This window comes from Rhamphochromis longiceps, linkage group LG17 (assembly GCF_057381845.1).
Source record: "Rhamphochromis longiceps isolate RC_006_pf linkage group LG17, R_longiceps_female_GT1.1, whole genome shotgun sequence".
Classification (NCBI taxonomy): Eukaryota; Metazoa; Chordata; class Actinopteri; order Cichliformes; family Cichlidae; genus Rhamphochromis; species Rhamphochromis longiceps.
The window spans coordinates 40172233-40197392 of NC_140573.1; the positions used below are offsets into that span (position 1 = coordinate 40172233).

Genomic DNA, 25160 nt, shown 5'->3' on the forward strand with positions numbered 1-25160 from the left:
TAATGTGGGATTAATAAAACTGCTATATTTATGTAACGTTTTCTATTTAGAGTTTTTTTTAAACTAGGTGTCAGTTTGTCAAGGTTTTCCCCCATTGAAACCAGAGATGTAAAGCAATAAAAGAAGCAGTTTGGAGCAGAAAAACATCTATTTTGAGGTGAAAAGAAATCACACAATTGGAGCTAGGGGTAGTGAGAGGCAGTTTTTATTCACTGGCAGAAAACGAACTTAGAAACACAATACATGAGCACTAGAAACAAAACCAAAATCCAAACTGGGAAGGATGACCTCAACTGGGAGTTCATGACATAACCTGACAAAACATGACGACTGAGGAACACACAGCTAACACGGAGGACACGTGGGAAAAACACAGGGCTTAAATACATGCTGGCATAATCAGGGAATGGGAGACAAGAGGGAAACACAGCTGGGATAATGCACTCATGACGAGACGCTGGGAAGCAGAACTGAAACCATAAACATGGGACCAGGACTACCAAAGTAAAACAGGAAACTGAGACAAAGCACCAAGATGCAGACTAGACACTAAGACGTGGAAACATAGAAACCTGAAGCACAGAGATGATACAAAACAGAAACCACAATCCAAGGACTGACGATGTAACATAAGCAGAAAACCATAAATCATAATGATAATCAGAACTATCAGTTCACCAAAAAACACAAAGCATTGGGTCTGTGACCAAGTACCGTGACAGTTACTGAGACTTCACCGCTTACGCTTAAGATGACAGTTCAGTTTGTCCTGGAGACTTGCGAACTTAAAGACCCAAAATTTCCATTGCACGTGTTACACTTCAAATAAATTCAGACAATTTCAGCTTTAATACTTCAACTAATCTCTGGTTTGCTCCTTCAGTCAAAACTGGAAATCATGAAATATTTTATGTAAAAAATTATCAAATGTTTTTACCTTCAAGAAAAAAAAAATTGTCGTTCTGGACATTTTTGCAAATCAAAGATTTAGGTGTAACGTGGCTGGTCCGTTTAAGTTGTTTTTGATTCAGGACCAAGCAAAATGCACCTTTACCCACGTGAAAGTTAATAACCTTCCTTAGTCCAGATCTAAAAATACCAACAAAGATTCCAGATGAGCTGCTGTCAGATGGTGTTTACTGTAAACAGTATCCATGGGTTAATGTAACTTGGCATAAGTTGACAGAGCGCACAAATAAATACTCCTTGTTGCCTTTCACCACAGCAGTGTTTGCCTAGTATGAGACTTTATCAGTCAGGAAGAGGCTGTATGTGATTCAAAGGCCAGTTAGACGTTAGCTGTGTGCTAAAAAGAAGAAAAGATCACAAGTTTGGATGACTGTGATGAAAGTAGCTGTGAGTAGAGGGAATGACAATGAAACTGAAAGTGCAGAAATTCAAACAAGCTTAAGTAAGCAAGATTTGTTGTTCTCAGCTTTGAGCCATAGTTAAACTTAATCGTAAATCAACTTTCTCCCAAACTGTGTTTCTGCTATAGCAGTTTGACTGCACACCATTCTTAATTCAGCCTGGATGCAGGTCAACAGATGAGAAGAATCAGTTCTGGAGGCAGTTGTCCTGTGTATCACTTCCTGTTTTCCTTTCCCAGGGCAAGAGCTGTTCCAAGGCAAGTGTCTGAATGTGGTACCGTGATGGTAACCATGGCACTGTGAAAAGCCTCCTGCCCTGGCTTCTGGGCCTGTGCCCTGTACCAGCTTCTTTATCCATTACTACCCAGTGACACTGGCTGTTAGCACTCCTTTTAAATGTAACCAGCCAATTGGAGATGGTGTGTAATTCTTGAAGCTTGCCAAAATGTTGCCCACTCTCTGGTTTTATCAGGTCGCCACACAAGCCACTGTAGGCCCTGGTGTTTGGGATGGGATTTGTTTAGAAGCAGCACGGTGCATTAGTGCGTACATGTGCATGGGAGTGTCACGCAGTCAGTGTGCATTTGGGTGTGTTGTGCATTTAGGAGCCTTTCTTGGCACGGCATATGCTGCAAAGCACACAGATGTTTCTTTTGGGAATGGGTATCAGTAAGAGGGGAGCTGAGAAAAGCACCAGAGCCAAATACATGTCCTTCAGGCACAGTGAGCAAGAGTGGCGCCTCGTTGTCCCTGAAATAAGATTATGGTATTTATTCGCCCCCTGCTCTTCCTCTGAGAGTGCAAAACAATAAATAAAAAGAGGTGGGTGTTTCTTTTTTTCCCTCCCTCTCGCTCTTGCCCCTCCAACCCCACCCAAAAAAACCTGAACAGTTTTGTTACTCAGCAAATTCTTTTTAAAGGAAGTTTACTCCCCCATACAAGGTTTACATGGGCCACAGAGCTATCCTATCCTGATAATAGTCCTTTTTATGTAGATGAAAGCCCGTGTGAGTCTCAATAAAGTTTGGCAAAGCCTCAGATGAAAAACACAGCTTGAGGATGTCCAGATACCAATTTGCTTAACTAGCAATGCAAGCTTATTTGTTTATTAAATTACGCAAATACTGGACTGAAAATGAGTGATGAATCCACATTTTACATTTTTTTTGGTTAAAATCAGCTTTAATATGTAAGAGAAAGGTATAACCATCAAAACACAGTGGAGGCTGTCGTGGTTTTTGGCTGAATTCATCCAGTGATGATCTTATCAAAAGTGATGGAAGAATGAATGCAGGAAAATACTGCTCTGGAAAGCAACTGATTGGTAATAGCGTCACGTTTCGGTCTGACAGTGATTCCAAATCTAGTTCCAGTCCAGTAAAAGCAAACCCGGATAGAAAAAGACATAATGGGACACTACCAGTCATGGACTGGCCACCCCAGAGCCCGAACCTTAACATTATGTAGGCAGTGTGTGATCAAGCTTGTTAGAATTGTAAACTAAATCTGATTTTTTTTTTTTATCTGTACTGTTGTCTGCCAACACCTAAGGGGGAATGTCTTAGGTGCTTCTGTAATGTGTAATGAATTTGGGATTTTGTAAGAGTTCTACACTGGTAGAATAAAAGCAGTCTACCAGTGACACTGTGAATAAAGAAAAAAAATGGTTTGCTGACCATTCTTGCAGTTAACTACAACTTTCTCCAAGCTGTGAACTGTGACATACCTTAATGCAGATCTGTCAGACCAGCTGCAAAGGGTTTCTTGCATCTAACAAGTCCATGATTTAGACCGTCAGCCCTCGAGTCATAAACGTATTTGATTAGCTGAATGCCATATGTCATTAGCCATGTGCTGTACATGTGTTCTGGGATTTATTCCAAAGGCCAGATATCACTGTGGGAAGGTGTTTTTCACCCCATGAGTGTCCTTGGGAAACATTTGAATTGTAAAAATAAGAAGAATTTTCTTTTTCAGAATAATAATAATAGTATCTTCAAATGGTAAATGGCCTGTATTTGTATAGTGCTTTACTAGTCCCTAAGGACCCCAAAGCGCTTTACACAACCAGTCATCCACCCATTCACACACACATTCACACACTGGTGATGGCAGCTACATTGTAGCCACAGCCACCCTGGGGCGCACTGACAGAGGCTTCAGATGTAGCCCATTAGGTGTGCTACATTTTGATATGCTTTTTGGGTCCGGCTCTCCAGCCAAAAGCAGTGTTTTCAGTATCTCGTCCTCGTGGCGTAATCATGCAGCAGTTAAAGCAGAGCTGAGAACCAAACAAACGCTTGGCTCTCCGTTTGACACTTTTGTGAAATGGTTATGAAATGGTCGCTTGGTTATTATTTCATTTTTGCTCACCGAGCCACAGCCAAGCCACAGCTGGCTTGGGATTAGCACACCAGGAAATGCAGCCGTGTTTCCTGTGAAATGTGGCGCTCGAGAGTCGACCACGTCACTTCAGATTGACTTTTTGCTTTTCCACAGAGAGCAGGCTACTTGTTTAGGGCCCATTTAATCCACTACGTGAGTGTCATGTCTCATACTTGAAACTGATGTGACGACTACCAAACGGCAGCGTTTCGTGTCTGAGGTCAACCGACTGCTGTTTAGTGTCCCTCCAGGGGCGTTCTGTACCTGCGGCAGATGGAAGTTTACAGTGACACAGCTTGACAGACTCTCCTCTGAGGGAAAGCAGAGAGCATGTTCAGAGTGAGGAATGAGGTCTGACAAACAGGCTGGAGCTGCATATTTAGGGTGTAGCTTTGGTTATATTACGCAGACATATTGTTTCTGCTGTATAATGCAATTCAACTCGTTATAACTGACTACAGTAGCTGTAGGGGCACCAATGACTGTAAATGTGTGTTGTGTTTTTTAAGTGGATATGATGTATTTGTACAAGAAGGTACAGCTGGAGAATTTTTAGCTAATCCTAGTTAGCATGAGTAATTCACGACACAAAGAGGTATTAATGTTGGCTAGCAAAGAACAGAAATTTATTTTTTTGACAAACTTGCTCAGGAGGTAGAGAAAGTTATCTACGTACTGGAAGTTTGGTGTTTTGGTCTCTGGCTGTTCCAGTTTGTTTGCCAAAGTGTCTTTGGGTGAGATACTGAATGGCAATGCCTCAAGATACTCTGAGGCATTCATCGGAGAATTGGATGAATGAAGCATGTCGTGCACTCAGAGTGCTTTGCTTCGAGTGATCACGTAGAGTAGAAAAACTACATAAGAACTAGTCCATTTACTATTTAATTAGAGGATATGGGAATTCTTGGGGAGAACATGAGGCCCAAGTGGAGCTGAACCACAATTTGTGGTTGAATTTTAAGTCCTGGAGTTTGCCATATGGGTGAATGCCACAGTTGACAGTAAAGGTCTAAGCATAACTTCATAACCATTCGTCTAATGGTTAGAGGTAGATATACACTCAGCAGTAACTTTAGTAGAAACTGGGTTGGATCCACTTTTGGGTTGGCAGAGATTCAATAAGATGCTGGAAACATCCTTCAGAGATGCTGCTCCATATGGACATGATACCATCACACAGTTGTTGCACACCCATGATTCAAATCTACTGTTCCACTCACGGTTGCTCTATTGGATTGAGATCTGATGACTGTGATGGTTATTTGAGTACAATTATTATTTTGAACTCTTTGTCGTGTTCATAAAACCACTTTAGGATGTTCTGAGCATCGTGACCTGGTGCATTGTCCTGCTTTAAGCAGCAGTCAGAAGATGGATATACTGTGGTCATAGAGGGAATGGCATGATTAGCAAAAATACTGAGATAAGCAGCGGCATTGAAACGATTCCGACTTGGTAGGAAGAGGCCCAAAGTGTGCCAAGAAAATATTTCCCACACCATTACACCACCAGCAGCCTGAGCTGTTGACTGAGCAAACAAGGCATGCTTTCATGTTGTTTATGCCAAATTCTGACCCCACCACAGATATTAGGTCACCAAGGTCTGGACCTCGGTAATTTCTCTTCCAAAACAAGACAATAAAACTGAGACAAATCAGTGTTCATTTGCCACATGACTTTTAATTTGAAAGTTTTATGAAGTCCTTGCCTGTCCTACAGTCCCTCTTACTGGGATGTATTGAGAAGGTTAGGTTGATAAATCACCCACAAGGAAGGATAATAGATTGATTTAGGAGCGATGGGCGAATCAGAGGCACAGTAGGGCCAGAGCCACTGAGTAAGGAACTTTTTCCTTTGTGCAGTTTTAATTTCAGTATTTACTTTCAGTATTATGCTATACGTATAGCTCACGTTTCTTTTTACTCCCACAAAAGAAGGAAGATGATAAAATATAGTTTTTTACAGCTTTCAAAATTTCTGGTTTTGATTATTTGCAACTCTAGGAGCCCGTCTCCTCTGAAGTGTAGCCTTTTCTGTTGGTTATTAGACGTGCTTCACCTTAAACATAAGATATTAGCAAAAACAAATTTGGACCTGATTGATTTCTAAACCTGAGCATGATGCTGAACGTGACCTCCACGCTCTAATCCAAAAGGCACATATGATGTTGTTTTCCCATTTTAGCAGGTTTGCCTGGGTTTTGTGTAAGTTCTGGTCTACAAAGAGTTTCTTTATGAGCTTTTCTTTGCCTGCATATGTGCTGAGATCATTCTCTAATGGTTGGAGCTTGTTTGGGGAAAGGAAGGTCTGATGTACCTCTGACCAGCATCACTGAATGGTGCAGTCAGAAGTATGCGCACACCCATTAATGATGTTATGGTATTCTGGCACACACTGGAGTAATTTCCTATTTCCTCATTGCTGTCTAGCTGCAACAAAGTTTCTTACTATTTTGCTCATTTTTTTTAGGAAACCTTGAGAAATCCTTTGCAGTAACTTGGTTATCAATCTGATAGAATTACTCTTACTCTACTCTGAAATTTGGTCCAAAGCAGTAAACATGAATAGATTTATGGGCTGTTGTGACAATCAGTACAAGGACATTTGAATCATCCCTCCCAATCGTGCACAAAGTCCATTCCCAGAAGTCAACTGTCGCCTTTCGTTCTGAGTATTTCTGGAAGTTTGACTGAGTCATTAGGTAGCCAGGCTACGGCCTTTCACAAGGCCCTCACTGTCCAGGAGGCCACTGACTGGGAATAACTCAATTAGCCTTCTCTCACCAGCTCACTTTGTCACTCTGTATTTTGCTCATTTCCATGAGAGTGCAGAAATGTAAAATGGAGGTGAAAGAGTGTGTTGTAGCACTATCTTGTTGATTTTTGGTACTTTTCACAAACAACATAAAGTCAAATTTGAATGCAGTCTAACGCAGTGTCCACATTTCTTCCAGCTTGCAGACACTGATTCAAAGGGACTGTGAAATGCTCTATGTTTGTGCATGTCGCTGTATGATCTTGACATGCCTTGTCTTCGTTACTCCTAGGCAGAGTTCTCAGAGATCAACTTGGCTTCCTACGTTAACTCGGGATGTATGGTGGACATGCAGGTCAATAAAGGTGGCACCAAAGTGATCAGGTAAGACACTCGAAGGGAAGTCGTTTGAGGCACTGGGCCATCCAATATATACTGTGCCACAGTGAGCCTGCACACTTCTTTTCTCTCAGTGCTGTTAAGCATGGCTCTGTGTTTCAACCCCCCTCCCCCGGCATGAGTGAGACTCTATAAAATCAATGCTTTAATGCGATTTAGCCTTTGAAAAAACTAAAAACGGCTTGCTTACTAATTTTTATCCTTGCAGGAAAATCTGTGTGACAGTGGAAAACTGTTTAATCTTTTCACTTTGGTCACAGTTTTCATGTGCGTTTGAGCTTTCTTTTATCTCTGGCTCTCACAGCGTCACCGTGAGGTTTTTCCACCCTGCAAATGCACGTTAAACAAGCAGGAGTTGTAGCTAAGTGACCGAATTAGAACTCGGGCAAAACTGACGGTTGCTATTAATCTACTTGTACTAGTTTTTTGCATAAATGTTTCTAAATAACATGTAGACCTCATGTTGCTTTTACTTCATGAAACCTTTCAGTACAGCTGTTGTGGGCTGATGATGGTGACAAGCTTGGACTCCACACAAGTCACGTCTTTGGTGTTTTTAGTGACGTACTGAGCAGTTGGGTCAAAAATGAAAATATTAGCAAACTTTTCATTCTTTAGCTCGCAAGAAGGGCTTCTCTTCCTGTAGTACTGGTTACATTTTAGGAAAACTTGCACACAATGATCAACGAATGGCTCTTGACCAAACGTTTTTGTTCGATGTCAAGGCCATTTTTGTTGTTTTATCGACCCTGTTCCAAGAATCACAAGAATGGGCTCCTAAAAGAGTCGGTCTGGATTATGATTAATTTCATAAATGAAATGTATGCTGTGAGATAACGTTGCCTCCAGTCTAAACCATTTCCACATGGGACAGGATTTAGTCTTAGTCTTAACTAACCTCTAGAGACCCATATACAAGGATAAATCCAACTTAATTTTAAGTTAAGATATTTTGCTCATGTAGGCGGTTCTATGATTGCCATGTTGATATTACACCTCTGTCTACTTATTGTTCTTCCGTTTTACGCCTTAGCTGTAAAAGCCTGATAGTGTATCCTTGTTTCCCTGGCGGGTAGGCGGGCAATGCGGACACATCGTTTTGAAAATGCAATAACTTCAGAACAAAGCAATGTGGAACTTTCAAGTTGACATAATAGGTGTGTACTAAAACTCTCAGAATCTTAGTGACCTCAACCTCAAGGTCAAGGTCAGAGGTCAAGTTTCCTATAAGTGTGGTAACTGCGATAACTCCAGAAGGAAGTCACCTAGGCTTTTGACATAGGTACCAGCAGTGGTACCTGAGGGGGTACCAGTAATTTCAGTTATTACTCTTCCTGGGTTTTAGCTTGGATGGCACTAATTGGCTAATCATTTGTCTTTCTTAGGCAATCATTGGAACAACCAATGAAGTGGTCTGAACCCAAGCAGTGCACTTTAGATGGTAGTTAAAAATGTTACTTTTCCAATGGACTTTTCAGTAGTTGGACTGCACTGTTTCCAATCCTAAGCAAAACAAACCAAAGCGTAGGTACTTCCTATTAGCTGCTAACATCCAGCTAATATTTAGCAGCAGTGGAGCAAAATGGGATTCGGAGGAGACAAAACAAAATGATAGTAATAACAAAAATGATATTAATAATAACTATCGTTGTGATACTGTAGCTATAGAAAATTTAAAAATGAAATAAAATAGTAGCAATAACTGTACGGTGTTAAAAATAAAAGAGAATCCTTAAATGTAACCTAAACTGTGCAAAATCATCCAAAAAGAACAATTACATGTGCGTATTATACACACAATATCGATGTTTTATTTTTAATTAGCAGCGTTACCATCTATGTTTGTTATCTCATTAAATTAATTTTCCTCTCGAAATATTTTTGCGTATGGGGAGTTATGGGAAGAAGTCTGACCATGTTACAAATCAAGTGAGAATAACTGCCGACCGAGAAGGCGAATGGTGCTGCTGTTACAATGCCACCTGTTGTCAGAGTTGACACTGAGGTTATTGTGGGGGTTGAATATTTTTCATGATGTTGCTGTAATGGTGGAGAAGCCAAATTGGTTACAGATGGTGTTACTCGCTCACAAACACTGACATTCACTGCCAGATTATTTGGGCTTAGCTTATCATTTATTATTCTGAATCTTATTCTTGTAACTCAAGAAGCCATTCTTAAGGAATGACTTCTTGACAGGGAAACTAAGATACGGAGAAGGCTGTGTCATGGCTTGGTGCTGTATATCAGCGAGTGGTGTTGGAAATTTTGTCAATTATGAATGCAGGAAAGTACTATCCACCACGGAAGTCGATTTACTAAGGAAAGAGTGATTGGCAGTGGCATGATAATGGCTCTAAACACACTGCCCGTGCAGAAAAATCATACCTGGATAGAAAAAGACACAGAGGAACAGAATCAGTCAAGGACCCGTCTCCCCAGAGCCGGGACCTCAATATTATTAATGCAGTGTGGGATCGTGTTGACCGAAAACGGAGCAAACTCCAAAGAAGAGCTTTGAATGACCCTCAAGAAGTCTGAAGAACTATTCCTGAAGCCTTTAAAGAAGATTTAAAGAAACAAAAAGAAAGCTAGCCTAAGAGAGTCCAGGCTGTGATACAAAATTTGACAAGCCAAATGTGGTGCCGAATATTGACTTTCAAGCTTGTTAGAATTGTACAAATCTGTAGATTTGTGCATATTTCAATACATTTCTGCACCTGTTTCCCATTTTGCAAAATAGAAAAAAGAGGGACAGCCCAAGGTTTTTGCACAGTCCGCTCTAAGCTGTAGAAGATGGACTTTACATGTTGGGCTTATGTGGTATAACAAGGCAAATCTGACCTGATATATCCATGTGCATGAAAATAAAAGATATTAATCAGTTCACACATGGATTTATTTTGCTCTTCAGCTCTTTAATCTGTTTTTATCTCTTAAGAGATTCAAGTTTGATTTGATAGTTTACTATTTGAAGTGTGGTTATATTAGTTATATTTCATGGAAAAGAGACTGTATCTGAAAACAAAATGTTTGTCATCTGGTGAGTATGATTAGAGATTAGCAGGGCAGTCATGTAATCTTTCAACTGTCTTTATACTTTCAACTGGGAATGCAGTGAATATCAGTGCTGAGATGCATTTTAAATCTTAACATGAGTGATGAACACACACTTTTTGTTCATATGACCTCATCCATCCATATTCATTTGTTGACTCTAAAACAAGCTAGTAGTAAAACACTGTAGATTTAGATGTAATCGATTATATTTTATTGAGTTATTTACAGCTGTTTATAACTGTTTACAGTGAAACAGTGAAGCAAAATGGAGGGACGGAGGGAGGGTAAAGGGTATTGTGTAAGGAAAAAGGGTTGGGGGATAAAGGATCAAGGTGTGATGGGGATAAAATGGAGGAGATGTAGGATTCTGGTTTGCTGTCTCCTGAATCCTTCACACAGTGTTCTGGATGTGGTGGAGCAATGGGAGAGCTGGTGCTGGAGGATAGAGGCAGTTTCTGAGAGGGATGAGTTAGGGGACAGATGGAGGAAGGTGGAGAGGGGAAACTGTAGGAATCAAAGTTGCTTTCTCCACACTCCTCTGTGCCTCCTCCCTCTTTCATTGTCTTTCCTCTGCATTTTCCTCTTCCCTCCATCTCCCCCAAGTCTTTCTCTTCCTTTCTTCTCCTCCTCTCCTTCCTGCTCCTTTTCTAAAGTGCAAGCTGTTTGACAAAAAAAAATCACTAAGGATTCTGCATTAAAGTTTGAAACATTCTGAAACCGCTTTTGGGATCCAACAGAACATTATCGTGAAATCAAACGATCAGCTCAGGCTGCGCACCTGAAGCTGTTGGATCCTGCTGATGAAGAGTTTTGTGTCTTTTTCTGCCTCTCTTGCTTTTCCATCTCACTGATTCCCTTCATCCAGAAATTCTCAGAGAGAATGTTTCTCTCCTTCTCCTCCTTTTGGACTTTGGTTATGCAGGATTCCTCCTGACGAGCAACGTTATCTTGAAGAGCAGCACAGGCGTCGTTCCATTCTACTTCTTTTCTCGCGGTGGACGAGGTCAGTGTGTGCTTTCACCCGAGGTGTTGGTTTTTCGTGGACCTCGTCTTTTTGTGTGAGGTTGTTGTGGAGCTGTCTTACCTTTGTTTTATGCCCATCTTCTTGGATAGCGATCTTTTCTTTGGGAGAGCTGCGTCTCGTAGCTCTTGCACGGTTGCTGATTGCAGCAGCTGGTTTGTGGGTTGCTGCTGACTGAGTGCAGTGTTGTCTCAGCTGATGCTCGCTGTAAAAGGCAACACAAATGTGAACTAGGCCTAAAGCCTGAAAGCATAAATGTAGCTATTGCAAAAATCCAGCCTCATTCTTATCATTAGATACACATAAAAACACAATGTGTCTACTTATGTATGCACCACATTCACTCCAGCACGCCACACTTGGCTATAGGACCTGCTGTTATCCAAGGACAGCAGTTGTTGCTGCCAAATGGGATTCTTAGGCTTCTTATTTCCACACTTACACGGGTATTTTTTTAAATGTGGATTTTTCCAAGTTTGATTTGAAACACGAAAACTCAAGAAATGATCTCAAGTGATTTCAAGTTCATGGCAGAGCGACAGGTGGCGCTATAACGCACACTGTGAACAAATGTTAGCCAATTAAAAACCTGCAAATGATAACATGCCGTGTAATGTGACATCACAAAAGGAGCTAAAGGCACCTTTGAAGTTGGGGAATTAAATCTCAATTTTCCATATCCTCATGTAAATGCAAGAATGGAAAATCTTCACCCTGTTAGATTTTCATAAGCGATTCAAAATCTGTTTATTTAGACTTTCCACGACACTTTTGCCACTGCACAAGCAAAGCAGGATAAGATGCACATTGGCTTTGACAAGATCCTTAACCAAGATCAAGATTTGGCAAGAAAGCGATGACGCCAACCTGGTGATTTAGCCGACTGAACCTTAGTGTCCAACAAATGCACGTGATTAGTCTTGGTGCTTTATGGACTTCCTGCCTAAACATAGGAAATGTTAAGAATGCCGGTCTGGTGTCACGGTGTGAGGACAACAACCCTCAACACTGATAAAACAAAGGAGATGATTGTGGACATGAGGAAGAAGAAGAGGCCTCACCAGCCGCTGTTTGTCCAGGAGTGTGAGGTGGAGAGGGTGAGCAGCTTTAGGTACCTGGGCATCCACATCAGCGAGGACCTCACCTGGACACTGAACACCACACAGCTGCCCTCTCTGCAGAGCATCTACCATCGCAGAGTCCAGAGGAGCGTCACCTCCATCCTCAAAGACCCCACACACCCCCAACACGGACTGTTCACACTTCTGCCCTCCAGAGTGTGTGTGGAGTGTGAAACCCAGAACGTCCCGACTCAACAGCTCCTTCTTCCCCCCTGCTGTCAGACTCCTGAACAGCTGACCTACCTCAACTGCAATTTGCACATCAGACACTTTGCACACTAACTTCATTTTGCACATTAAGCTCCATCTACATCAACATTTGCAAACCACACTCGTCTTCCTTTACTTATTTTTGTACTTATTTATCTTCCATTATTTTTTATCCTTATTTCTCTTGTTCTTTGAACCCTCGCCTAACTTGGCATTTGTGCATGGACAGCAAAGGAAAAACGTGCAACGTGGCACAAGCTGTACAGCCTACAGTAGAGCAGAGTGACACACCACAAGGTACAGTAGTTCTGGCATTTTATTCCCTGCTGCTCTGCTGTAGTCAGCCCTTTGGCTTCTCTGCTCTCTGCTGCCAAAACCTCCAGCCAGGCTGCTCGGCTCAAAGTGGGAACACTGGTCGCGGCAGCCAAAGTTTGATAAGCCAGGGAGCAGTGTTCCTCTCCTCTGCCATCTTCACAGAGCTCTGACTGTGGTTAATAAAGGCAGATGATTCATTAGTGGTGATTAATATTGGGCTATGGGGACGTTAACTGCTGGCGGTTGAGTATTTTATTGAGCTTGTTTTACTGTTGCACTCACTGGAAGTAGTTTGGGGCTGGAGCCAGATGCTTAAAATATAAATGTACAATTAGAGTGGACGTGGAGGACTGAGAAGCGTTGGCGTGTTCTCTGTAATGCAACACTGAACCGTCATCGTGGCGAGGATCACAGTTTTATAAAAATATATTTTACTAGTCTTGGAGGATCTAATTAATACTTCTGCACACATTATTATACCCTCGAGGACACTGATACTTACAGTAACACTAGATCTCACAAGTGAACCACTCCAAATGCCCTTTTACATAAAGTTCAGCAAATACATTTAGTAGATGATGAAATGGTGAGTATTATTAACCCACTTAGCTCCAGACAAAAGCAGCAGTTGTATGGACAGAATAGCAGCGACATTCAGAGTCCAACCAGAACCTCGTAGATTAGAAAGAGCAATTCAGAAGTTCCTCCATACTTAGTGATGTTAGCTGCAAAAAGACACAGGTGCTCAGCAACCTCGCTTTAATGTAGCACTATAACTGAGCTGTCCTCGTGGGTGCAGATTGGCAACATGTTGCAACCAATCTGTCTGTGTTTATAAAGGAGTGGGTTAGGGCTGTTCGATATAACGACATATATCGGATATGAAAACATCTATCGTTTCATATTATACCCTTTCGTTTGTTTCGTGGTGTTGCAAAATAAACTGTTTACGGCAATATGTTTTCATGGTTTGATGGTCACTGTAGCAGCTATATTCATTTCTTGAAGTTCCCTATTTCTCTTTTATGTATTTATTATTTATTACACTACAGCTGGACAAGCGAATGTTTTTATGTGTTGTCGTTAGCAACAACGACGGTAAACCCAGCGTGTGGCTCCGCTGTCCGCTTCTTTATTTTCCACATAAACCTTTCACAATAAAGCTGAAGATCGTGTTGAGATTTTTCAAAATAAACTGAAATGACATGCATTGTTCTCAAACACCAAATTTCAGAAGATGCATCAAACAAATTACCTCAAATAAAAACATGAAGTAACTATAAATGGCGGTTATAGTAACCACGTGGATGCAGGCACAGAGAATACCAGCATGGCCAGTGAAGATGACGCAGAGCCAGGTAGCTCCAAACAGAAGGACCAGTCAAAACAAACCGAGGACTTTATTCCTAAATGAGGTGCTACCTTTGTAGCATGGAATGAGAATAGAATAGAATAGAATTCAACTTTATTGTCATTGCACGTCACAAGTACAAGGCAACGAAATGCAGTTTGCATCCATCTAGAAGTGCTTTAGCCATAATATAGATATATTACAAAATATATATTAGCAATAACATAGATATATAGATATATTACAGAAATGGGTCTGTTATAGATATGAGGGTACAAAATATGGGTCTATTATGGGTATGTTACAATGTACACGGTATGAAGGTCTGTTATGAATCTGCTATAAGTATGTACAGGCTATGGACAGGATATAAATATTAAAACAAGTTATAAACAGTTGTAAACAGTTGTAGAATTATAATCATCTTATTTTACAGAATGATTGTCTATACAGCATTTACAGTAGTGCAGTTAAGTTCACCAGGATGTCTCAGAGTCCTCAGGAAGAAGAGGCGCTGGTGAGCCTTCTCGACCAGCTTGGAGCAGTTGGTCGTCCAGGTGAGATCCTCGGAGATGTGGACACCCAGGAACTTGAAGCTGCTCACACGCTCCACAGCCGTCCCTTTAATGTAGATGGGTGGATGGACAATGGTTTGGTTATGAAAAGTCTGACACGGACCAGAAAACTGTACTATGCAAGTTATGCCGCAAACCGGCCCCCACCACAGACTCAGACATGGCAAAATAAATGTCTCATCAGGATGTGAGATTTTGGTCATATCACACATCCCTAGAGTGATTAGTTATCTGCAAACCGTTGCTAGTCTGTCTGGGAGTGATTGCAGTCAGTCCAAGTTGGAATGCAATTCTTTGGAGATTGGCTGTCCTGTGCAGGCTACCAGAGGGTGTGGCTATTTCACGAGCAAAGAGGCGAGACGGGCATTTGGATAAAAGGTTGTCCTCTAAGCTAATGTTGGGCTCAAGTGTCCTAAAAATCACACTTTCCCTCTGAGAAGTTTGATTACATGCTGACTAGGGCTGGGCCATATTATACCGTTCACGGTAATACCGGTATAATGTTAGGCAACGATAGGAAAATGAAATATCGCGATAGAATATGAGTAAAACGCGCATGCGCAGTGCCTTTGTTTCCATACGCACATGGCCGATTGTTGAGTGAAACAGATGAACCAGAATTGGTTTGTAAAAATGGTGCAACTTCAGTGATGTGGAACTGGTTTGGTGTTTGTCCGTCAGATACACGACAAAGCACATTTTTTTGCAGAACATGCAAGCGGCCGTCGTTATTGTCGTATTTGTCAGACTAAGATGCTCTTAAATCTGGGAGTAATCTGGGTCCTAAACTCCTTATTCTTCAGTTCAAACGAACACTGCAGCATCACTGAGCGTTAAAAACTGTCTAAATTCTTTCATCTTTAATAAAACGATCAGCATTGCTGCTTTACCAGGTGTAACTATGAAGTTTAACTTCCAGGCATCCATTAAAACAAAATTTATTACATTTAACAGAGTTAGAAGTTAGCGGGAAGCTAGCGGAAGTTAGCTCGCTAGTTACCTAAGCATGATATAGCATGTTCTGACTGAGAGATTTCTGAAAAAAATCAAACGTACAGCTCTGCTATCACTTCCAACATAAATGAAGACAGGAAACTAAACAGCAGTGACGTTTGTAGGGTTACTGAAGTTGGGCTAGCTGGTATATAATGATGTGCTACGTGATCGCTAGCGACACAGCTATGTTAGCATAACATAAACAGTGAAGCTGGAGGACGAACACTAACACTTTTCCACTTATAAAAGTTAACGTGAAGGTTCTTCATGGTTAGAGACAAATGCAATCGCATGGCAGGGTGCTGTAAACGGACCAAACTTCAGTCAGGAGAACAACTGAGATAATCCATCCACAATACGAGGTTAGTCATTAATATACTGCAGCAACATGGGAATAGAGCAGCTGCTAGAGAATTCAACATTAATGAATCAAAGGTACAGAAGTGGAGGAAGCAAGAAGAATGAGTTTAATAAAGTTTGATTTATCTGACTGCTTTGTTTCGCTTAATGTGCGTTATAATCCCGTGCACCTTATGGTCCGAAAAATACGTATTGCATACTGCAGTTTAATGTTGCAAAGCACCTCTTTTTAACTTCAGTGGATATTATACATGGTTATGCTCAGGATATGTCAGCCCATTTCTACTGGAAATGCCTTTTGGTTAAACTTTCAGCAAGGAATTTGTATTTGCACTGTTACATTTTTATAAAGCTTTAATGTACATAAAAACCAGCTTCTTATTTAAGTGAAAATAAATGGAAGGTTTTCTTTTTGCGCTAGTAATGTTGTGGAGTTGTATTTTGTCTCGCATCAATTATATCGTCAGTTATATCGTTATCGCAAATTTTCAAATATATATCGTGATAAATATTTTTGGCCATATCGCCCTGCTCTAATGCTGACATTACATGAGAGTTCATTCACTGTGTCCCACTTCAAAGAAAGTTTCACTAACGCTGGCGAACAGCAGCAAAAACAGCAGCGCTTACCAAAAGAAAGGTTCTGGATATTCTCAACAACTCGCCTCAGTATCGCTGTCTTTGGTCAGAATTGAGCTTCACTGACTCTTTTCACAAAGTCTCCAGAGACATGGACACATGACTCTAAGGTAAACGGACTATGTACTCAAATTGGGAGGGGTAAGAAAACTGAATTCAGCTGCCGGCTACCAACCTAAAAGTTCACGTTTCTATTAATCATTATTCTTACCCATAAGCGTTGGTTTTTTTTGTTTTTTTTTCAGGGATATAGTCCTTTAAAACAGTGGTCCCGAACCTTTTTTGCACCACGGACTGGCCATTAAAGTGTCGCGGATAAATACAACAAAATAAACGACTCACGGACCGGTACCGGGCCAATGTCTCAATGCATGCTCAATCATCCAGATAAGTAAATCCCATCATCCGGACGTAGCATTTTCAGTGGGAGAAACATTTCATCACTCATCCAAGTGACTCTTCAGAAAGTCGCTTCTGGTCACACCTCATTGCTGTGATTGGTCAAACTTTGCTCCGTTCAGCGGCCATTACACCAGACTTCAGGTGGTGATGCAGAGGTCTAGAAAACAGACTGACTTACGTTTTAATATTACTTAAAAATGTCCTGTGGAATCTTTTTGTAGATAAACACAAGTTCACACAAAAAAACCCCCCCAAACTGATCAATAACTCCACTATTTAAAATGAGCTTATTTAAAGGATGTAAAATATGCTATTGTTATTCGTCACCAAGAGCCCAGGTGAGGGCAGTCATGGGTAAATACACATACATACAAATGATCACGTTCTCGTTTGGGCCCAAATTGCAGTTCTGTCATTTTCTGTCAATGAAAAACCTAATTTTGGACGAACTGTCAGGGCTGGAGGTGATGCTCTGAATCGGTTTCAACATTAGATCCAGACTTCTCTTTAATTCTGCGCTTTTTTCACTCTCTGTCTCAAATGGCTGAATTGGCTCGTCACATTCCTCCCCATTCTCAACCCCACAGATGGACAGAGGGAGGGAGGCCGCCAGATTACATTAGCAGATCCTTGTCCTGTTTCTTTCCTTTTTTTTTTACCCCCTCTTTTCATTTAATTTTCTATGCTGCGAGCTACCCGCCAAAGAAGGCCACCCCCGCTTTCCAAATCCCTTCTGCACATATAACAAGACTCTCCGCCTTTGGTTACCTCAGGTGACAATTTACAATTTAGACCACACAGAGGCTGTTCACACACGCACACACACACACACACACACACACATTGGCTAGCAAAGAATCCTTAGCATCCCGCCCCCCTTCTGCTGACCCCCTTAAAAACCCATTTTAATCAGGGAAGGAACTGTCTGCCCAGAGCAGCCTGAACACTTAATACCTCAAACAGGTTCATCTTGTTACCGAGCAAATAAATCCTGCTCACAGACACGCTGAGTTGAGACGTGGCTTTAGGAGGCCTGAGGGTGGTTTCTTTTGACTGCAGTGAAAGCATGCAGCGGCCGTGAGGCCCGATCCACCATCTCTGCTTTTGTAATATAGCCATGAATACAAATGGCCCCGCTAATTCACTCAAACTCCTAACAACGCTCATTTCCCCTCCTGCCAGAGGTCATTTGGCGCTGTGTTCCTCTCGCAGCTCCTTTTCCTCATTACATCTGCCTCCTGTGGGACTCTTTTTCCTAATCTTCAACAACTAAACATTCTCAAAATTGCGGCACGCTAAAGTTACTCCCACTCCTGTTTAGATTTAACACACGTGTGAAGTTTTATTTTTTTGTTGCTGGGCCCCGTTTCTTTTTTTGGGTTGTTTTCTGTGTGACCTCAGTGTCGTGTCAAGATCAGCCTCGGATTGCGAGCTCAGCTGGAGACAATCCAGACCTCTGGCAGCCCTGACAGCAACTTCCCAGGATCTGAGATGCTGCCAGGTCACTCTGGTGCCACCAGGCCTGGAGCCACGGCCGCAACCACAAGGAGTCCTAGAGTCAGACTGGGGGACCACAACAAGATGCTCAGCTACAGGGAGAGACGGGACACAGAGAGAAATAAGAGTTCTTCAGAGCCTTTGGATATGGTAGCGTCATGTGTTCTGTCCTTAGTAAAAATCCAGAACAGCAAACTGAATCAATTGTTTTAACTTCATAAAAGTGGCTTTATTAATTATTCAATCTCATCAGTGTTCAGGTTCACGTTTTTGCTTCTGCTGTTTCAAACTGTTTTTAGTTGAACATAGATTTTCTAAAACTCAGGAACCTTTTCTGTCTGTGCTGCACTCGAGTGCAGTGGGTCCTCTGAAATGTCCTGCAGCTACAGACGCCAACGAGCGCTGCGACACCAAACGGTAGAATTCTGCACAGAACATACATTTTAATATAAAATAATTTGTTTCATTGTATTGATCACTTAGAGCTTATTTAAATCATGCAATCTCTAACATGTTAAGCTAACGGTGTTTTTCAGCTATGAGCTAATTGGCTCGCAGAGCCGTCTCTGTGCTGGTTGAGACTGTATATAAAAGATGAACAGCAGCTGTGATACCTCTTACGCGCTGCTGTTTTGAACCTTTAGATTAGCGTTTTGGCTATTATTATTATTATTTTTATATATATTTATTTATTTTTTTATATAATGACCAAACGTGACTATATTCTGATGAGGATGCAAACGTCGGGACCTCTGAGCTAATGCTGGCTAGTTTTGTTAGAACAATGCGCCTGCAGTCCACTGATTAAATGTGACGCTGATTTTAACTAGCGAAAAACAAAATGTACTCGCCAGGGAAACAGAAAAGCCAGCTCCAGTGGTTTCCAAAGTGTGGACCGGTGCCCCCTGATGGGACGCAAAAAGTACTGCAGGTGGGCCGCAGTGATACAAAAACTGAAATTCAGTTTTAAATTACTCACAATTATTTACATTCACAGATTTATATAAATGTAGTTATTTATGTAAAAAGCAAATTAAAACTGGTAATAGGAGGGGGTTAGTTTGTGATATCGCTCATTACTCCGACCTAAATTTACTGCTCTTGGTTGGGTCACTCATTCGCCTTAACACTTTGAATATGACTGGTAGCATTAGTGGTTTTTAGCCAGCACCCTGTGTTAGGTTCCCATTGACTTAAGGAAAAACTGCCTTAGTGTGTTCAGTCAAGTCAAGTGACAGAGAGCTATACCTCATGAAAAATGTAAAAGTTGTAAAGAAAAGCATCAGTCCTGTAGTTGTCTTGAAGTAGGAAATGTTCCCCATATATACACATAAAACGATTGTGGCCTGATTGAGAGTTTTTGCTCTGGAGTGCGTCCTCCTAACAGGAAAGCACAGACTTTCTCTAAGGTGCATTTCCCTCTGATGACAGGGAGCCAGCGCGGCACAATGCACCATTGTGTACGAGCGCTGTGCTGATCCTCGGTATGTACTGTTTGACATTTGTGGCATTCCCGCCGAGTTCTACCCCGATTATGCTTATCAATGAGAGACAGACTGATGGTGGAAGATAAGGCCCTCACCAGCTTTTGAAACAGCCGCAGGACCGTTTCGAGAACAAGTGTTCCCCACAATTCAGACATCCCTTTGGAGCCTATTAGAAGGTCAGAGATTCTGTATGATAAATGGATCTGGAGACCAAACGGCAGCATATTGTCCTGAGTTTTGAATACTTTCCTGCTCCAAGAATGCTGATGAAAACATCCTGTTGGCGCCGTTGTGCGGTACATTTTATGATGGGCTTACGTAACTGCCAGGCTCGATGTGTATTCACAGCCACTATAAAGTGTCCTGTTTTAAACATGTTTATCTGTGCTTTGAGGATTACCTGCCTTGTGCTATGACTCTTTCTGTCCTATAGAATTTGCACCTTTTCTCACTGGAGCAGTGAAAACGCAAACACAGCACAAGCTCATAGCGTTGGCTGTGTTTTTTGGGGGTTACTCATGAAACCGAAGCAGAGCAAATATTACTTTGGAGATGTTAGTCTGTCTGTGTGACAAATTAGTAATCACCCTTCATCTGGATCTATTTTCTGTCACCCGTTTCAAGGGGAAATATTTTACCGTTGGAGCAACCAAATGTTCCCGTGTTCCCCAGCTAGCTGTTGACCTGTGTTTAAAGGGTTGTGTGATGGATCTTACTCAGATCAGAGCTGTAACCATTTAACGAAATATTCAATTCAGATGTGGGTGAGTATTCAGATGCTGAAACTCATCCACAAAGCTGGGGGAAACTGCAGAGTCAGGCAGTTTTTCTCTGTGGGTTCGTCACTGGGAGTGGCTGCATTCACGAGCAAGGAGTCATGAGATGGAGATGTTGACTTAAAATAATGTGAGTAGCAGCTCCCAAACATTTTCTATGACTTATAATCAGCACATACTTTAGCTCATATTTGCACACAGCTCCTGTTGTGCAGTGACACCTCCCTGTTCTGGGGGCTTTTGTGAAGTGACTGTAAGAGTGACCTGTTGATACTGGACAAGTCACCAGTCTATACCAGGCGAACACACAGAAAGTGAGAAGACCTCAAACTCTCACATCCACAGCTAGAGCCAGATGAGAGTCAACAGTTAACCGTATCATTCTGTGGGAGGAGCACCTGCACAGACAGGTAGCAATAACATGCACGCGCCACACAGAACCACCCACTCGGTCCCTGTCTGGCTTACTTTACAAATCCTGTCTTATCTGTGGCCTTATGAATCCACACGGATCCTTTCTGTCCTCACCTCCTAATCTATATCTGTGCTCTTCCCCCATCTGAGCCTCTTATTAGCCTTTTATTGCACTGTAACCTATTCAAAGGCCACATTAGAATATCGCCTGTGAAGCAGTGAGTCTCAGGGCCCGAGGTATTCGCATCGTAAAACATAAACGTGCTGCTTCAGGGTTAATCCGTGGCTCGCAGGAAGCAGTACTTTAACAGGATGAGTCCAGGTGAAGACACACAAAAGCAAAGTTAATGGGTGACAAACTTCAGTGATGCTCTGCTGCTCCTGCCGTCATTAACTCTAGCCCAGTGAAATCCCACTGTGCTGAACGACCGCTGCGTCTGCCCGTTCTGTTATAATCAAGTAGTGTAATCAAGTAGGTTGTTTGAGGCTAATAAGGTGTTCTTTGATTAAACTGCTCGTGCACAGTTGTAACCAGGATGGAGTTTGCTTGGAACAGCACGTCCCGTGTTTAGGAAGCAGTCGAGTCTGGTCGGGTTCTGGGCTTCAATAAACAGCTCCATCCAGTATAAATAGCAGAGCCTTTGGTCTGTTGCCACTGCGGCCGAGCGCAGCAGCAGCAGGGAGGAACAGCTGTAGTCGCTCTGTCGCCGAGGACATATCACTCCTCAGCCATCCTGCCAGTCTTCTCTGTGCAGTCTAACATGAGCAGCGCTTGAGGACCACAGAGTCTGCTGGAGGGCCTTGCTGTAATTTCAGCCCTCTACCTACTGCACGCACCTGTGTCTGTAACTGCAGGTAATCCAGTGGCTTGCTGTGTACCTTTGTGTTCTGTTTTAATACGTTTAAGTATATGTCACAAGGGGAATGTGTCAAAAGGCGTCTCCCTTAGCAACAAAGAATTTTCCCACTCTGTAGTTTCCATCAGCTTTATATTGCCTCAATGTCTTTCATTGTTTTGGTTTTATATCCCACAACTTTGTTTGGGTTTAGTCTCACCGCTCTCATCAGCTTGGTTTCCACCTGCAGCGGGCTGATGCTTCCTGTCGGAGCATGTCAGATTTGGTACTAACCACGGAAACATGAGTGCGAGGATTTTACCAGTCTCAGTGTGTCGAATCTTTGTTTCAAAGCCACTGGAATCTCACAAGTATATACAATGTGTCATTTTACATTAGTGTCATTATGCACCAAGTTCTGGAAATGGGTCGGTGAGTCTCTCATGACCAATTTACTAAATATGGACACTTTGTGTGCAAGCCAGACGTCACTGTATGATTGAGATCAATTTTAGAGCCTGATCAAATTAATGGGCGGGGCTGATAAATTGGCTGTTTGCCTGTATGTCTGTATCGGCTTTTATAACGGCTGATAAATTAATGAATATTGGAAAAAGTAAAGAACAGGCGGGAGAAACACCCTTATGAATGTCGTTATGAATGTCGATGTTGCACAATTTGTCCACTAGAGGGCACCCTGCAGCATCCCGTATGGTTAGAACACTAAAACCTGATGTTCTGAGCAGAGTGCGGCACAGCGTAAACTATTCATCCGTAACTCGTTGTCATAATAAAACAAGATCTTCATTGCCAAAGTAAGGACTCAGAAATTCACATAACAAATGTTTATTTCCCATGTCCCAAAAAAAATATCCCCTAACATGTCAGATTTTCAAATGAGCAAATATTGGTCTTATAGTGGCCGGGCTCTAATAATTTTTACATCAATGTAGCAATTGGCAGGAACATTTGTTTAGAACTTTAAAGTTTCCAGGTAAATAAATAAATAAAAGTCAAACTGAATTCTCCTTGTTACTATGAAATGTGGGCTAGTTTAAAAGAGGCTTTCAGGTGGGTCATGGGGCACTTGGCTCTGATCCCAGAAAAGTGTCTAAAAAGGAAGGATTAGGCTGGGTTAATTGGATAGATGGTTCAAAAAGATTAGGTGCTGCAAGGAGCATTACTTTACCCCATCAGCTCGATGCACTGAACAACAGAGGGCCTGACTGTAAACACAGCGTCCAGATATAGTGTGTTAATAATGTGCCAACAGAGCTGTCAGCCTGCAAGGAGACACTATGCTGGAGATGTTTGCCCTCAGTGCTGTTAGGTTAGGTGTTAAACAGGAAGTTGATTGTTACATGGAGGAGTGGGTGGATGGTTACGATCTGCCAAAAGAGTCACATATACGTGTATATGTGTAGATGTATAGATAAAGAGAAGTACTGGACAAACTAAACTGGATCCTATAACGACACTAGATGAATATTTATCAAATACCATGATTACTTTTTTGTCCAACAGTTTTTGATACAGTTTACTTTTGGTGAAAAGGAAATCACTAAAGTCTGTAGATGTCTGGCACGTCTGGGTGCAAAAGCTTGCAAAGATTTCATGTTGATCAGTCAGACCAGGTATGCTGCTTCCTGCTTTTTCTGAACACTCAAGCCACACTATGTAGGCATTAAGGACATGTGTAACACAACCACAGGCTAGAAGGAGCCCGGGATTGAACCACCAACCTTGCTTTACTTCTACCTATTGAGTCAAAGCTGCCTGGAATTCTTCGCTACTCTAACCCTCAACAGCCTAACTGTATGCTTAACCTTGACAACAGGCCCAGTCTGATGGTTCCTTTTCCATATCCGTCCTGCTGCAGGTCCTTCAAGCCAGACTTTGTTCTGATTCGCCAGCACGCCTACAGCATGATTCCCGGTGAGGACTTCAGGAATCTTGTCATCGGCCTCCATTTTGGCAGCGTCCCGAGCGTCAACTCCATCTTCTCCATATACAACTTCTGCAGCAAACCCTGGGTGGTAAGCGCTCCGTAACGGCTCTCTTTGCTATACTTTCACCCACACAAAGGTGTCGCAAAGTCCCTCCCTCGGCAGCTGCCTCCGACTGATTTATTTGTGCTAATAAATGGAGCTGCAACACCTGTGATTTGAGCTGGCCAGCAGAGCGGGCGGCCTCGGCCACCACGTGTTTTTAGTCACTTTGTGCTGAGAAAAGCTACAAAACTGCAGTGAAAAGTATGTAGATGCTTGGCTTTGAAAGAGGTCTTAAATTTAGGTTTAAAGCAGGAAATATGCAGCACAGTTTTGTTAAAGGTGCCATTCTTCACTATATATTTACAGTTCTGTTACTCATTCTACAAAGCACAAGTTAAAAAATGAGGTGGTTGATCACCAGTAAGGCACCTATCATGCTGTATGTGTTAACCAACTGCTGAATGCGACACGTTTAAAACAATGAACCGAAGCAGGTCTGAAGACAAATCTATTGGAAAGGAAATTCCAGCACCTCAAGAATAAATAACTCCAAGAAAGTATTACCTCGGGGTGTAAGCAAATGGATTATTGATTTTAGAAGAACAGGTGTTCAAACCCTCACACTAACAGGTGGGTCTAACTGTACCAGGCCACATTTTATAAACAAAAAAAACCAAAAACCAAACAAACCTGGAGTTTCAGACGATCCATATCCTCTGCTCCTAAAAGTCGTTAACACGCATGAATCTTATAGAAGTTTCTGTTTGTCCTCCTTGAATAATGACGTCTTCCTGTCTTGTTTATTTCTGCTTGCAGTTTTCTCAAATGATTAAGCTGTACCGCTCCCTCGGCCCTGAGAAATTCCCCCTGAATGAACAAACTTTTTATCCCAACCACACACAGATGGTGAGTGCCCCGCAGATATTATTCTTTATTTCAACGGGGGGGGGGTCCACTCTCACGGATGTGCACAAAAATCACCCAAGACCTCCTGTGGAGCATTTTTCAGTAAGTCTTTATTATAAAAATATAAAACACAGAAATTAAGTCAAACATTTCTACAACCCCAACAAGGAAATATCCCCAACCCACATAATTCATAAATCAGTGTTTACACACAGACTGTACACAGCTTCCTTGATTGGATTTTTTTTCCTTTTGACTGATTTCTGTGTTAAGCAGATAGTATATTTACATAAAC

At 41.9% G+C, this 25160-nt stretch overlaps 1 protein-coding gene across 2 annotated transcripts in view; it reads left to right on the plus strand.

Annotated features, from left to right (window-relative positions):
* syn3 (synapsin III) overlaps positions 1 to 25160 on the plus strand; it is a 135511-nt gene that overhangs the window by 41055 nt on the left and 69296 nt on the right. For both annotated transcript variants that reach the window (XM_085386702.1, XM_085386701.1), the window contains exons 4-6: positions 6802 to 6893; positions 23848 to 24004; positions 24776 to 24865. In XM_085386702.1, the coding sequence (XP_085242828.1) occupies positions 6802 to 6893; positions 23848 to 24004; positions 24776 to 24865 (339 nt within the window). The remainder of the gene's footprint in view (positions 1 to 6801; positions 6894 to 23847; positions 24005 to 24775; positions 24866 to 25160) is intronic.